The sequence below is a fragment of the Syngnathus floridae genome, chromosome 19, assembly GCF_059516105.1.
Source record: "Syngnathus floridae isolate MCC-2025c chromosome 19, RoL_Sflo_1.0, whole genome shotgun sequence".
Lineage (NCBI taxonomy): Eukaryota > Metazoa > Chordata > Actinopteri > Syngnathiformes > Syngnathidae > Syngnathus > Syngnathus floridae.
The window spans coordinates 6,031,656-6,044,851 of NC_142431.1; the positions used below are offsets into that span (position 1 = coordinate 6,031,656).

The window sequence follows — 13,196 nt, forward strand, 5'->3', positions numbered from 1 at the left end:
TGACTTTGAATATTTTTTTAAAATTTTTTAGTAAAACCAGCTTTGGGAGCAGAATTTTTATAATTCGCATTCTTGCTGTTGATTAATTCGAAGTATACTGTCTGTATGTTAAAATAGTGCCTAACTAACATCCTCTTTCCCTCTTTTTACCCGGTCTGTGCCTTTAATCCAATCAAGTCAATTAATTAGGCACAAACGCCACCATTGATGTAATCACGAGGCTGGACGCCTGGGGCCGAGGCGACATGCGGGCCTCCGGCTAAACCGCCCTCAAGAGATTAAGCCTCCACATGTCCCGCCAGCAGGAAGGCTGTCCCACTTTGTGAAACGCTCCTTCCTCGCAGTCTGGAAAGGAAATGTTGAACTGATCGTTTTGCAGCGACGACCATCCGAGGGAAGCGGGGACACCATGCCTGCCGATGGGCTGACATTCAAGAGCCGCATCAGGAAGCTGCTGAGATCGCCGTCGGGCAAACTTGGGAAGGACCGTGGGGACAACCTGGCCAGCAAGGCATGGAAACATTTCCATACTGACTGTTTCTTGCAAGGGTGATGTTTAACATTTATGGTCATGTGTTTATAAAATGTTTATTTTTTTGCAGGTAACATTGGAAAAGGTTTTGGGCATCACCGCTTTGGGGAACAGCTGCCTGGCTTGTGACCCCAAAACTGGATTAGTTGCTTATCCTGCAGGGTGAGGGGGAAAAAAAATGTTTCAACTCAAACCACTTTCTTTGGATTTTTTTCTGCATGTACTGACTGATTATTTGTGTAGATGTGTTGTGGTATTGCTGAACCCGAGAAAGAGCAGACAGCAGCACCTCATCAACACGTCAAGGTTGAGCTCGTTTGATTTCAAATGGTGACGGTGTCAAGTCATCACATGATGGATACATCTCATATTCCTCTGCAGGAAGACCATCACGGCTCTGTCCTTCTCACACGATGGCAAATACCTGGTCACAGGCGAGGTGAGATGCATGTCATCTCATTTGCACACTAATGGAACATCCCTGGAGTCTATCCTAGCTGATTTGAAGATGGGAGGCAGGGCACGACCTGGACTAGTTCCAGGCGGCATATACACAAGCGTTCATGAAAAATGTCAATTATTCACTCATCTTACAATCAACCCATTCATAAAAACAATATTTTGAAATGTGCTTATATAACCAAAGCAACACGTCAAATAACATTAATCCTGTGGTTTCATTGAGAAAATCCCTGAAGGATTTAGGTGCTCATGCACAGCCGGTCAATTAAGGATTCTGTGTTCCTAATGGCCCGTCTGAGTATCGCCGATTGTCATCTATTGCTTCTGGTAATCTGTCCCAACCGGACAATAAAAGCCGTGGAAGTGGACAAATGTATGCTGGTTGTCATGAGAGCAGAGCAAAGTTCAATAGCAAGTATTATTCCATTGCATTTTGCTTAGTTGGGGCAATTAGAGAACATAGAAGCATTATGTAGTCATTTGCATAGTTGCAAGGCTTACTCATTGTTTTGCATTGCGGATTACTGATTAGTTCAGATTTCAGGACATTTCTTCCCATAGCACAGCTAACATAATTAAGGTCATTTTAAGTGTTAATCATACTTTAGACCTTTTTAACCATCCTTTAGTTGCTTTTAATTCTACTTGAGTTCATTTTATTATTATATACAGTTATATATTTCATCATATAGTTCGTTTTCAATCATAATTTAGTTGTCTCAAAACAGGAAGCATTAGCCTGTCGCTGGGATTGCATCACCTTTGTATGCAAGCCAACTCTTCTGGTGTCCTCCATGCTGGATGACCTCTGTCACCTATTAGCTTTGACCTTGACTTAAAGCGATAGGCGGTGGAAATAGCTCAGTGATCCCTTACAGAGAGAGATGGGAGAGGGTTACAAGTCGTGTAACTGTGTGCAGCCAGAAGATAATCTCTACAACCACCCTTGACATTGAAACCTCAGAATAGAACACCACGGTCTCCATTATGTTTACTTGCACGCTGGAGTGGAGCTACTTAGATAACACCACTGTAGTTTAAAAAAATAAATAAAATACAGGTTTGCCTTAAAAAAAAAAAAAAAGCATTCAAAATTCCGACCGATTCCTTCCACAGAGCGGCCACCTTCCTGCCGTGCGACTGTGGGACGTGTCAGAGCACCGGCAGGTGTCTGAGCTCCAAAAGCACGAATACGGTGTTTCCTGTGTGGCGTTCTCGCCCGATGGCAAGCATATCGTCAGCGTGGGCAACCAGCATGACATGATGGTCAACGTCTGGGCTTGGAAAGTAGGTATATGACGACTTGGTTTTGTACCGTATTAGCACAGAGTCTGTAATACGCTGGTGTTTTTATCGCAGAAGGACGTCGTCGTAGCTGCCAACAAGGTCTCCAGCAAGGTAACGGGCGTATCCTTCGCTGAGGACAGCTCTTACTTTGTCACTGTGGGCAACAGACATGTCAAGTTCTGGTATCTGGACCACTGCAAGGCTAGCAAGGTACTCATTTTAATTGTACATTAATCCATATTTCTCATCCATAAACAACCTGAACGCTAGCATGGTTCGTTTAGGCTGGATATTTATTCACCAACACCGATTATTTTGTGTTGGCTATAAAATACATGTTAGGGTGCATTTGGAAGGTAATGAGGCAAATCATGAGCTGGTTTTGTTTTAGGCCAGCTCCCCGGTGCCTCTGCTGGGCCGTTCGGGTCTTCTGGGCGAGCTGAGGAACAACTTCTTCTGCGACGTAGCCTGCGGACGAGGTCAAAAATCCGACTCTACCTTCTGCGTCACCTTCTCCGGCCTTCTGTGCGAGTTTAACGGCAACAGGATGCTGGATAAGTGGGTGGACCTGCAGGTAAAAAAAATATTTATGCAAGTGTAGTACCCATTTTACATTGTCTTTTATTGTTCTGGTGTTTTTCAGACCAGTGTGGCCCAGTCACTGTCTCTGTCCTGGGACCGGATCTTCTGCAGCTGCGCTGACGGAACTGTGCGAGTCTTCAGCCCACTCGACCTGCGTTTTGTCTGCACGCTGCCTCGGCCACACCCCCTCGGAGTTGACGTCGCGTCCGTCACTCAGGCCAGGTGAGGACGTCTGTAAAGAGGAGTTGTGTGTCTAATGCACTTCAACTGTCTTCCTGTCCGTCTCTCCTTCCAGTCATTTACTTTGCAACCGGGCAGACGCCCGATACCCGGACGCTATGGCCGTAACCTACGACCCCATCAGCCGCTGGCTAAGCTGCGTGTACGCCGATCACAGCGTGTTCGTTTGGGATGTCGCCGACCTCACACGTGTGGCTAAGGTCCACTCGGCCCTCTTCCACGCAGCTTGTGTCTGGGACCTGGAGGTAAGCAAACCTGCATTCTGTCAGGAAGAAAAAGGAAAATAAATCTAATAAATTTGTTAAGAAATTGTTTATGAAAATATATATTTATAGAAAGAGAACAAATGAATCTGCAATAATGCATATTACCTGTGTTTTACTGTGTTCACATGATCATATTCTGAGCTAATTCTTCTCAGATGTTTCCGGATATTCCTGGGGAGACGGCTGCTAGTCTGTGGCCTGGCACGTTCCTCAGCTGCTCATCCGACAGCACCATCAGACTTTGGCATGTAGACGAACGCAGCCGTGTTCATTCTCGGAACATCCTCAGCTCCGTCAGTTTGACCACACCAAAATCAAACTCATATATAGTAAATACAGTGATAAAAAAAAATGTTGTTGCGGTCACAGGACCTCCTCAAGATCATCTACACGAGCGCAAGCATGGCTGCCTTGCAGGAAGCAGAAAATTTGACCAACCCGGACGGACCACCAGCAGAAAGCAGGGCGGTGGTCCGCACCATCTGCCTCAGCCCGGATGGAAAACATTTGGCGTCCGGAGATCGCAATGGAATGCTCAGGTACAATTACAAAAATGTTTCTGAAATGGATTCATTTCAATGCCGATACAGTCGATAAAGTCTGGTTTTGTGTTTGCTGTTCAGAATCCACAACCTCAGCAGCATGGAGGAGATTCTTAAAGTAGAAGCTCACGATGCCGAAATCCTCTGCTTGGAGTACAGCAAACCAAAAACAGGTCAGCTATCTGCTTCCCTCCTTGATACACAAATAAGCTGACTCATGCATCATATTAAATCATTTGGGTCCCATGTAGGTCTGCAGTTTCTAGCCACGGCAAGTAGAGATCGTCTGATTCACGTCCTGGACGCCGCAGCCGACTACGGCCTTGTGCAAACCCTGGATGAGCACTCGTCCTCCATCACGGCCGTACGCTTTGCCGGTGAGTCACCGGAGACCTTCTTGTTCACTTGCGTACAGCCTCTTTAAATAATACATGGCTATTGACTGTGTGGGCCCTACTCTTACTTTATGAGCAAAGCTATTGTGACGTGACAGGAGAATTAACACCAATATTTACATTTAAATTTTTTTCTCCCATTTTCACTTAACAGCTGTTGATGGTAAAGTGAGGTTGATCAGTTGCGGGGCAGATAAAAGCATCTACTTCCGCACCGCTCACACGGCAAGTACACACACACACATACACGTGCCTCACCTGCAGGGGGTCTTAAATCTGTTGTAAGTAGCTTAGCATAACGTGTAGAGCAGCAAGCCCTTTCCAATCAGGGTCCATTTTTCTTCACATTCATTCATTCTTTGCACACTGTGTGAACGTTAACTTTTATGGAGCGTGCTAAACAACCGCTTGTTAGTCGCCACTAAGATTTATAGAGCTCTCCGCACAGCCTAAGCCAGCATCCTTATAATCACACAGCACGCTTAATGAGTGCCAGCACTGTTTTGAACATTTGTCAACAGACATAAGAGCTCCCCATTAAAATCACAAGGGAGGCAAACAAGCACTGTAAAATTACTGGCAAAATGACTCTTGTCTTTTATATGATGTGAATGAAAAATAAAAACGTATTGTACTTTTTTTTCCCCCTGCATCTTATAATTTACATTTCAGAGCGACAGCGGAACAGAGTTTAGGCGTTCTCACCACACTGTGAGAAAAAACACACTGTACGACATGGCCGTGGACCCCAGCTGCAAGCACGCGGCGGTGGGCTGCCAGGACCGCTGCATCAGGTGTGTGTGTGTGTGTATCTCATTCAAAGTGGCACCTGGAAACTTCAAGGCCTTGTATTGTCGCATCAACAGGATTTTTAACGTCAACAATGGCAAGCAGAAGAAACTGTACAAGGGCTCACTCAGTGACGACGGCAGCCTGCTCAGGGTGAGTAAGGCTGCTGGTCATTTACTTACCTGTGCAGGGGTGCCTAATTAAATGGCGTGTGTTTTTCAGGTTCAAATTGATCCGTCGGGTCAGTATGTGGCTGCAAGTTGTTCCAACAAAAACATCAGCATCTTTGACTTTCATACCGGAGAGTGTGTCGCCACAATGTTTGGGCATTCAGGTAATAAATACTTACACACACATGCGCAAATAGCTGAAGATAAGCAGCCTCTCTGTTGTGTGTTTCAGAAATTGTGACCAGTTTGAGGTTTACCAACGATTGCAAGCATTTGATCAGCGTGTCAGGGGACAGGTGAGGACTTAATTTCAGTCCACATGGGACACATCAGGTTATACAATGACTAATGCATTGTGCTTGTTTCCACGACATAGTTGCATATTTGTATGGCGTCTGACTCCAGAGTTGACCATCAGCATGCGACAGAAGCTCTTTCAGCTCCAACAGCCTTTCAAGAGCTCCGCCTTCAGGTGACACCTGCATTCTCCTTGGCCTTCCTCCTTCCGGAAAACTATTTTGTTGATTTCATTCGTGACAATTAACAGCAGGCGAGAGGCACACAGCGCTCCCGCTTTGGTGGGCCTCTCCTCAGACAGCGAGCGAGATGACGAGGATGGCGCCGCCCACCGAGACTCCGACGACTCCAGCAACAACACGTCCACCGACAGTAGCCACGGAGAAGAAGATGCTGGTGCCTCGGAAGATGCACCTGACTGGGAGCCAGCAAAAGTAAGTGGCAGACATTTTAGCTATATTTCAGATTGTAATAAGAATGACATGTTTGGCTTGCTTTAAAGTTGAAGTCATCGTTCCCTCCATGTCGTTTCCAGCCTGCTGTACCCCCGCCGGTTGTCAGTCGCCGTCCTCGCCGTCGCTGGTCTCGTCGTAGGGGCTCTCTGGAGCAGAAGGTCAAGTCCATGTTGGACCTTAGGCAGCTGGACACCTTCACTCCCAACGAAGCTACCAACACTGATGCACGCAGCAGCACTCCCAACCTCCATGAGCCTGCCCTGACCTCGGACCGTCCCGACAAGAACCGCTTACATCAGCCTATCGTGCGCTGTGATTGGCTGTCATCTGAAGGGGTGGAGAATTCTGAGAGGGTGGGGCTGAGCCGGGAGAACAACGAAGATGATGGAGCTCTACAAGATAGGTACAATCATCTTTGTACAGTATCTCACAGTTTTTCAGTCTTACAGTTTTTTCATCCTTTCCCTTCAGTGATAAAACAGCGACGGATTTGCTTCACAGAAAGTGTCAGGTGCTCAACCAGAGCCAGGACAGCTACAGCCCGGACAGCGCCTGCTCGATGGGCTACGACAGCCGAGGAACCAGTCCAGATGGCATTCTAGATGGTAAGACTAATGTAAAATCATGGTAAAGATTGATATATTTTGAAATATTGATATTGCAACAGAGTCCGCAGACAACACCTCCCTTAGCTTGGACAGCTCGGACGATGAGGAGGAAGAAGAAACGTTAGCAAAGGCTAACGTGGCCATTATGGACAAGGCCGGAAGAGAAGACTTCCTCAGGAAGAACTTTGAGACGCTGGGGGACACCTGCAGCGCAGGTAGAACAATCTCAGTGATTATTTTATGCATTTTCTGCAGCACATTGTGTGATTAAGTTGTCGTGCAACTTGCAGTCGAGCCGAGCAGAGCCCCGAGGCTCAGCATGTCCTCACGCTTCCTAGCCAGAGGACATCACAACCGGTACGTGTCATAAATTTGTCAAAAGTGAAAAAACTAGCACCATTAATTTCCTGAACATTCCACTTGATTTGTATGTGTGCAGGGGAGGTTCTCTGTTTTCCAAATTACAGGCAAAGGAAACAGACGGCAACGTCTCCCACAGGCCCCCTGTGTCCAAAGTGCGCCCCTTGATGGAAAACGGGCAAAGTAGAACCCCGGAGAACAAGAGTCCTGTGTCCCCTAGCGCCACCCAGGGGCCAAAGTAAGATGCTACGAGACACCGACGAGAAAAGTAGCATTTAGCAACTGCTTTGTGCTAATTTTTTTGTCTCACTAGGATCATCACAGCTCCCACAGTCATCCCAAGACCCCAGAAAAAAAACACAATGGGGTCTCACATTTGGAGGTTCTCCACACCGCCGTCCAAACCTTCATTACCTGACAGAACTACCAGACTGCATAAGTCCCTGTCTGTCCAGAACCTCACCGTCACCTGTATGTTACTTTTCCACTGCAATCTCTCAAGAAATGTCCACAATTTCTTAATTTCTCAATTTCTTCCTCCCCTAGCTCCGCGCTCTCCACTGCCCTCTAGTGAGCACAGGGAGTGGTGCAAGAGACCCCAATATCTCCTCCTGGACCAAGACCCTCTCAAGGCCTCATCCTCGTGCGTCTCCTCACCCTCGCCGGGCTCACCGCAGTCTCCTCACTCCTACATGAGCCCCACAGCGAGCTCCATAGCCAAAAGCAGCCGCTCGTCATCCATGGGCGAGGGCGTCCACCCTGGCCTCGACCTGTCCCCCTTCCCCAAGGCCCGGAGGTCCTGGGGGGATCTGGATGTCGCAGAGACGCCTTGGCATCCCCTCGCCTCTGTTTCTCCAACACGCACTCGCATTCCACAGCCCAAGCAGCCTCTCAGCCCTCGACGCAGCCTCTGCTTGGAACTGAAAGCCACTTCCTTTTGTCCGGGAAGTCCAACTAAAGCTTCTTCCCCCACTGTGGGACCGACCTGTGATGTCACATCCTACACAGGTAAAACTACGTTTACACTATATTTCTGCATACATCATGGAGAATGTGGAGAGGTGCAAAATAGCCTACAAATTTGGACAGAGCCATTCTGTAAATGTGGCATAAGATAACATGATTATCACCGTGTTTATTCCTGTTTTTTAATTCTGTTCTTCTTCCATCTGCAAGGTACAGCAGAGAATAACATAGTGTCCACGTCTGAAAGGTGAGTATGACAAAATGCTCTTGCGAAGCAATGCATTGCCTCACCAAGTGTGTTTCCACAATAATTTGTTTTTTAATCTTGCATCATTATATTCTTCCAGAAAGCAAGATGTCGGCCCACCGTCTGAAGCCCTCCCCCTGGTGGCGGAACATCCCCTCCCACAACCAGGTGGTCCTCCTCCTACCGACCTTTCATTTCCTACCACTTCTTTTCCTTTCCTTCTACCTCCTACTCCTCCTCTCCCTTTTCGTCGTCACTCTGCTTCACGCTGGCCACCGCTGGCTTGCGTGTCTCCGTCACCCGTCGCCTCCTGTCAGTGCCACGCCGGTGAGTGTACTTGCTATGCAGGCACCAATTGCTCTGAGGACAATTTTTCACTTTTTCACATCAGTGTGCGCAGACGTGGCTTGAAAATGTGTGTGTCACTATCATCTTTTTTTTTTTTTTAAATTGCATTTTTATTTGTGCTTACGCTGCAGGTAATTCCATTACTTTGGACATGTGCAAGCAGGCTGCGAGTGAGCTTCATTGCAGTCTGAGGCGAACCGTCACGCTGTACGCAGAGGTCAGTGTGTGTTCTTATGGTGGTGCCTTGAGAGAATTTTTCAAGATGTGAGCCCTCTTATTGGCCCACCTGTTATGCTAATTTGTTTTTTGATAATTCTGTTGAACTACAATTAATTTTTAATTGGTAAATTGTCATTCATTCTTTATTATTACTTTTGTCCAGTTCAAGTTATTCCTGCAGGGTTTTCTTTCAATTTTGTTCATGTGTGTACATCAGGTTCTCCAACGCCCTCCGGAGTGCGGAGAAGAAGCTCGTCGGGAGATGGTGAAGGTTTTGTCCGGAGCGTTGACGTCTGCCAAGGTTGAGCTGGACCCGCTGCCGAGCTGCTGGCCCTCCAACGCCAAAAGTGAAGGTGACAAAGCTTTGGCGCTATTAGAACAATACGCAGAGCTTCTGCTAAAGTCGGTTGAGAAGAAGCTGGACAGCAAGATGTGAAACAGGAAGCCCAGCATGATTTTTTTTTTTTTAATAGGACTCAAGCAGTTGGCCTTATTTACTACAAGACAATTGTTGCCTTAGCTCTCTTTTGCCTGTTTTCTACATATGCAACTGGGAGGGACATAAAGTACCATGCACTTCCTAAACAGATTTATGACAAAAAAAATGCCATTTTGAATATAGACAAAATATGTCAGTCCGCGAATAGTGAATATGTGCGTATAAAAATGCCCATTGAAATGCTTTGGGAAATTTTGGGGGGAAAACCCCCAAAAGACAAACAAAAAAAAAAATTTGTGTTTTCAATTATACTTTTAAGATTACATCAAATGTCTTTTAATCGTCTCGTATGTTTAACCATGGCAGCACTTCTGCCTCATGGTTCTAAGCTAAGGTTGGGGGTTCAAATCCGGGTTATGGCCGCCTTGTGTGGTGTTTGTATGTTTTACCTGAAATGAAAAATGGATGGATGGAGGACTGTTCATAATAAAGACAAAAATACAGAAATGAGAATTGTGATGATATTACAAAGTCAACATTCTGTTTGAAGCCATTTATTTGTTAATAGAAAAGGTATACAATAAATTCACGCGGTAGATTGCACACATTGAAAACCAAGCAGTGCTGATTATATGTTATATTTAATAATATTAATGTGCGCTTATTATTGAAGGCATGTGTTTTGTCACACTTATGAAAATATCATGTTACGTTCATTCATCGCCGACTTTGGCAGGCGGTCCTACGGAAGCGTCTCCACGTTGACATAAGTGAGGACGACGTCGTGCAGGATGTTGATTCTGTTGATCTGGTTGAGCTCGCGAACGCGGTGGCGGAATTCGAACAACGGAATGTTGTTGACCGCCACGCGGAATGAGTCTTGCGTGCACAAGATCTTCATCTGAAACGCACGTTGAAGCGAATCAGTTGGGATTTTACTTTGTTGAAGACTCTAGATTGTCTTCAGTGTTTTCTCAAAAATGGACATAGGCCTATATCAGGTTATTGAAAAAGTTGTCGTTGTTGATTTTGGCGCTTCCATTGTATTGCGTCAGTGTTTTGTTTTGGTTAGTGAAACTATTGAGCAACAACACGAGACCGCGACTGACCTCCAGGAGTCTCCCCATGGGTCGGCACTTCCCTGATCTAGGACCAGCTTTGCCAAACGCCTTTCCAACCCTTTCCACCTTTTCAGCCAAACGTTAGCCTGACATTCAACCCGAGGAGAGGCCACCTGGAGTCAGTCAAGGGCGTCATGTGTAGCATCAATTTAGTTTCGGAACCCATGTCCGGACCGGGTGGTGGTGTTGCAAAGCTTCCTGTCGCTCACCTCGAAAGGGCTCCCTTGGGCAAAGGGGAAGGGTCCCTTCAGGTCCCTCTCCTCGGGACCCCAACGCTCGCCCAACTTGTGGTTACGCACCAACACCTGCTTGCCCCCCTCGCTGAAGCGAGGGTTAATGTGGAAGGCGATGTCGTTGCCTCGCAGGAAATTTACGGTGAACCTAAGGAAATATTGATAGCCATGATAGCTGAAAATCAACCTGAAAATTCTTGGGTGAGGAAGGTACAATAATGCTGTAACTGCAGTAATCTTCTTCTGGACTACTTACATTTTAGCATTAGGTTTGATCTGGCCCAAAATGGTCATCATCATCTTGTCATACACACCTCGGGCCAGGTTGAGGTTGTAAGGTACGCTCTAAATGAATCAAGAAGAAAAGTGTTATTATGAAAGACACTCGTGATATTTTTGTTGGTGGTTACTTACTAGTGGTCCTGATGTTGGCGGCAGCCAGTGTTGTGGCACCAAGGCCGGATTCTGTCCTGGCCATCCTGGCTGCCCGGGGTTGTAAGGCCAACCAGGATGGGCAACCCATCCCGGCAAAGATGGGTGGAGGCTCGGAACTGGAGCATGAGCAGGGGCGGAAACGGGAGCAGGCGCTGGGACAGGAACTGGAGACACAGCCGGGACCTGAAAAGGTACCTGAGCCTGAACTGGTGGCTGGGGAGGCTGAGCCGGCTGGGCAGGCGGGGCAGTCTGGTACTGGCCCGGCCAACAAGGCTGGCAGATTTGACTCTGAGTCGGAGCCATGGTTGGAGCCGGAGCTGGGACCATGTTTGTAGTTGGGGCAGGGGAGGGTGTTAGGACCTGAGGCGGTACTGGAAGAGGAGTGGGCCCAGAGACCGGTAACGGTTGAGTCCCCAACCAGCAGGGAGTGTTAGGCTGCCCAGTCCAGCACGGTGCAGGTTGGGGGGCCTGAAACAACAAATACGTCCAGGCAAGGTTCTCTGTTAAATGTTTTCCCACTTTAATTTGTTTTACCACCAGGGTTTGTTTGATAGACTCGACAACATATTACCTGTTGGGTTGGCTGGATCTGCTGGTTGGGCGGGATCTGCTGGACTTGCTGGGTGGTCTGCGCAGGCCACATGGGGAAGGCGGTCCCGGGCGTCTGGCTGGGCCAAAGGGTGCTAGTCTGTGGGGCAGAACCAGGCGGGCAGCTGCCACACAGAACATCAGCATGCTGAAGGGGGGAAGGAGGAGGAGAGGGTGGAGGGTCGGGGGCCAGGATCGAGATACGAGGCAAAGAGAGGGTTGACAGGATGGAGGACACCAACTTGACGGTGCGACATCAACACAAGCGTCGACATTCATATTAAGATGCGGAAAATAAGCAAATGTTCTTACCTGTGCTTGAATCTGACAATGTGGGGGACTACTTACATCCATGCTTCCTGGGAAATGTGCAGAAATTGTTAGGTCCACCGAAGAATAAATTGACTCAAATGTACGTACTAGGTGCTGTCCCATCCATGTGATTTACAGATGAGCTCACCTAATTCCACAAATTGTTTAAATGTTGCAAACGATGCCTTCAGGAGGGTCACGCAGATGACACAGACGATCATTGAGTGTGACAACAAGTCAACAATTTTGAGTGTCCTGACTTCAGCACATTGTTTGCTCTTGTGACTAACTAATTGAATTAGAGGTCAAGTATGCATGTATAAAGTCAAAATATAGAGATTACACATTACACTAGTTGGCCTTAAAAATCTACCAAAATCCTAATTTTAAAAAAAAGTTTTTTAAATGCTAAAATATAATTATTACACTTTCTTTTGTTTTACCTGTTCAAAAAAACTAAATTGGTAAAACAGTTAATTTTCTTGCAGACAAATTTATTTAAACGACAGAAACAAATGTAATTTTAATTGTATTTATTATTTATGTTTAATATAGTTTGCAGTGCTTGTCAGCTGTACCAGAGGCAACTTTTTCAAATATTTCAACCCTAAAGAAATAAGGTAAACAGAAAAAACTCCGATTCAGTCATTTTAACCATATTATTTGTATAAAATGACTATATTTTAATAACCCTTGTTATTCACAATCTTGGTCTACACATAATTAATTGATAGTAAGTTATAAACGCTTACCCGTGCTGTTTGGAGGTGCTTGCAGGCTGCAGTGCTGTGCTGTTTACGTCAATGAGTTGGTGAATAGCAGTCAGGCAGGCAGACGGAAACAATGAAGTCCACTTTTATATATGTACACCAAAATTTGCTCACTCACTGGACACGCCTCTTTTCAGCAAAACACATGAACCCAATACATGGGTTCATTTCCATTCTAAATGTTAATTATGTGTTGTATTTATTACCTCTACCGTGGTTTGTTTATTGTTGTGCAACTTGCAGTCTACACTTTATATGACGGTAGTTTTTTTGTGTCTTTAATGCCAGTATTTTTGTGTATTTGCGTGATTTTTTTGGAGGTATGAAAACTACATACATAGTCATACACAGAAAGATGATTTTTAAATGTCCATTAATCTAACTTCAGAATTTAATACACACAAATATTTTCAAAAACCTTAATTTTATGCAAACCAATTTTTTTTTTTTTATTGGTCTCTGGTGTTTGATTGCTCCCATAAAAAGGTCTACAATGCATAACTTACAAAGATTACAATAATTTTAACTACAAA

General features: G+C 46.0%; 2 protein-coding genes across 6 annotated transcripts; one reads left to right on the forward strand and one right to left on the reverse strand.

Annotated features, from left to right (window-relative positions):
* Window positions 1–43: 43 nt before the first annotated feature.
* On the forward strand, window positions 44–9,921 carry LOC148381884 (mitogen-activated protein kinase-binding protein 1-like). 3 transcript variants are annotated; one of them, XM_088362227.1, is made up of 31 exons: window positions 44–511; window positions 603–694; window positions 776–838; window positions 914–971; window positions 2,111–2,281; window positions 2,354–2,491; window positions 2,673–2,855; window positions 2,925–3,085; window positions 3,159–3,348; window positions 3,525–3,662; window positions 3,739–3,908; window positions 3,993–4,084; window positions 4,163–4,288; window positions 4,461–4,531; window positions 4,979–5,100; window positions 5,173–5,248; window positions 5,318–5,429; window positions 5,498–5,561; window positions 5,642–5,737; window positions 5,813–5,996; window positions 6,098–6,420; window positions 6,519–6,622; window positions 6,685–6,840; window positions 6,916–6,982; window positions 7,065–7,223; window positions 7,299–7,456; window positions 7,532–7,993; window positions 8,162–8,198; window positions 8,299–8,525; window positions 8,678–8,763; window positions 8,983–9,921. In XM_088362227.1, exons 1-31 carry the CDS (start codon window positions 410–412, stop codon window positions 9,199–9,201), a joined length of 4,407 nt encoding a protein of 1,468 aa, XP_088218353.1. In that variant the 5' UTR covers window positions 44–409; the 3' UTR covers window positions 9,202–9,921. The 3 variants fall into 3 exon arrangements, with proteins under 3 accessions (XP_088218353.1, XP_088218352.1, XP_088218351.1); XM_088362226.1 differs by having other exon boundaries at window positions 5,816–5,996; window positions 6,489–6,622; window positions 8,983–9,920; XM_088362225.1 differs by having other exon boundaries at window positions 6,489–6,622; window positions 8,983–9,918.
* LOC148381885 (uncharacterized) lies at window positions 9,753–12,715 on the reverse strand. 3 transcript variants are annotated; one of them, XM_088362238.1, is made up of 8 exons: window positions 12,646–12,715; window positions 11,894–11,940; window positions 11,565–11,729; window positions 10,973–11,461; window positions 10,815–10,903; window positions 10,535–10,706; window positions 10,314–10,438; window positions 9,989–10,105 (listed from the first exon to the last, which is right to left on the reverse strand). In XM_088362238.1, exons 2-8 carry the CDS (start codon window positions 11,933–11,935, stop codon window positions 10,102–10,104), a joined length of 1,086 nt encoding a protein of 361 aa, XP_088218364.1. In that variant the 5' UTR covers window positions 11,936–11,940; window positions 12,646–12,715; the 3' UTR covers window positions 9,989–10,101. The 3 variants fall into 3 exon arrangements, with proteins under 3 accessions (XP_088218365.1, XP_088218363.1, XP_088218364.1); XM_088362239.1 differs by lacking the exon at window positions 10,314–10,438 and having other exon boundaries at window positions 9,753–10,105; window positions 11,565–11,681; XM_088362237.1 differs by lacking the exon at window positions 10,314–10,438 and having other exon boundaries at window positions 9,753–10,105.
* Window positions 12,716–13,196: the final 481 nt, after the last annotated feature.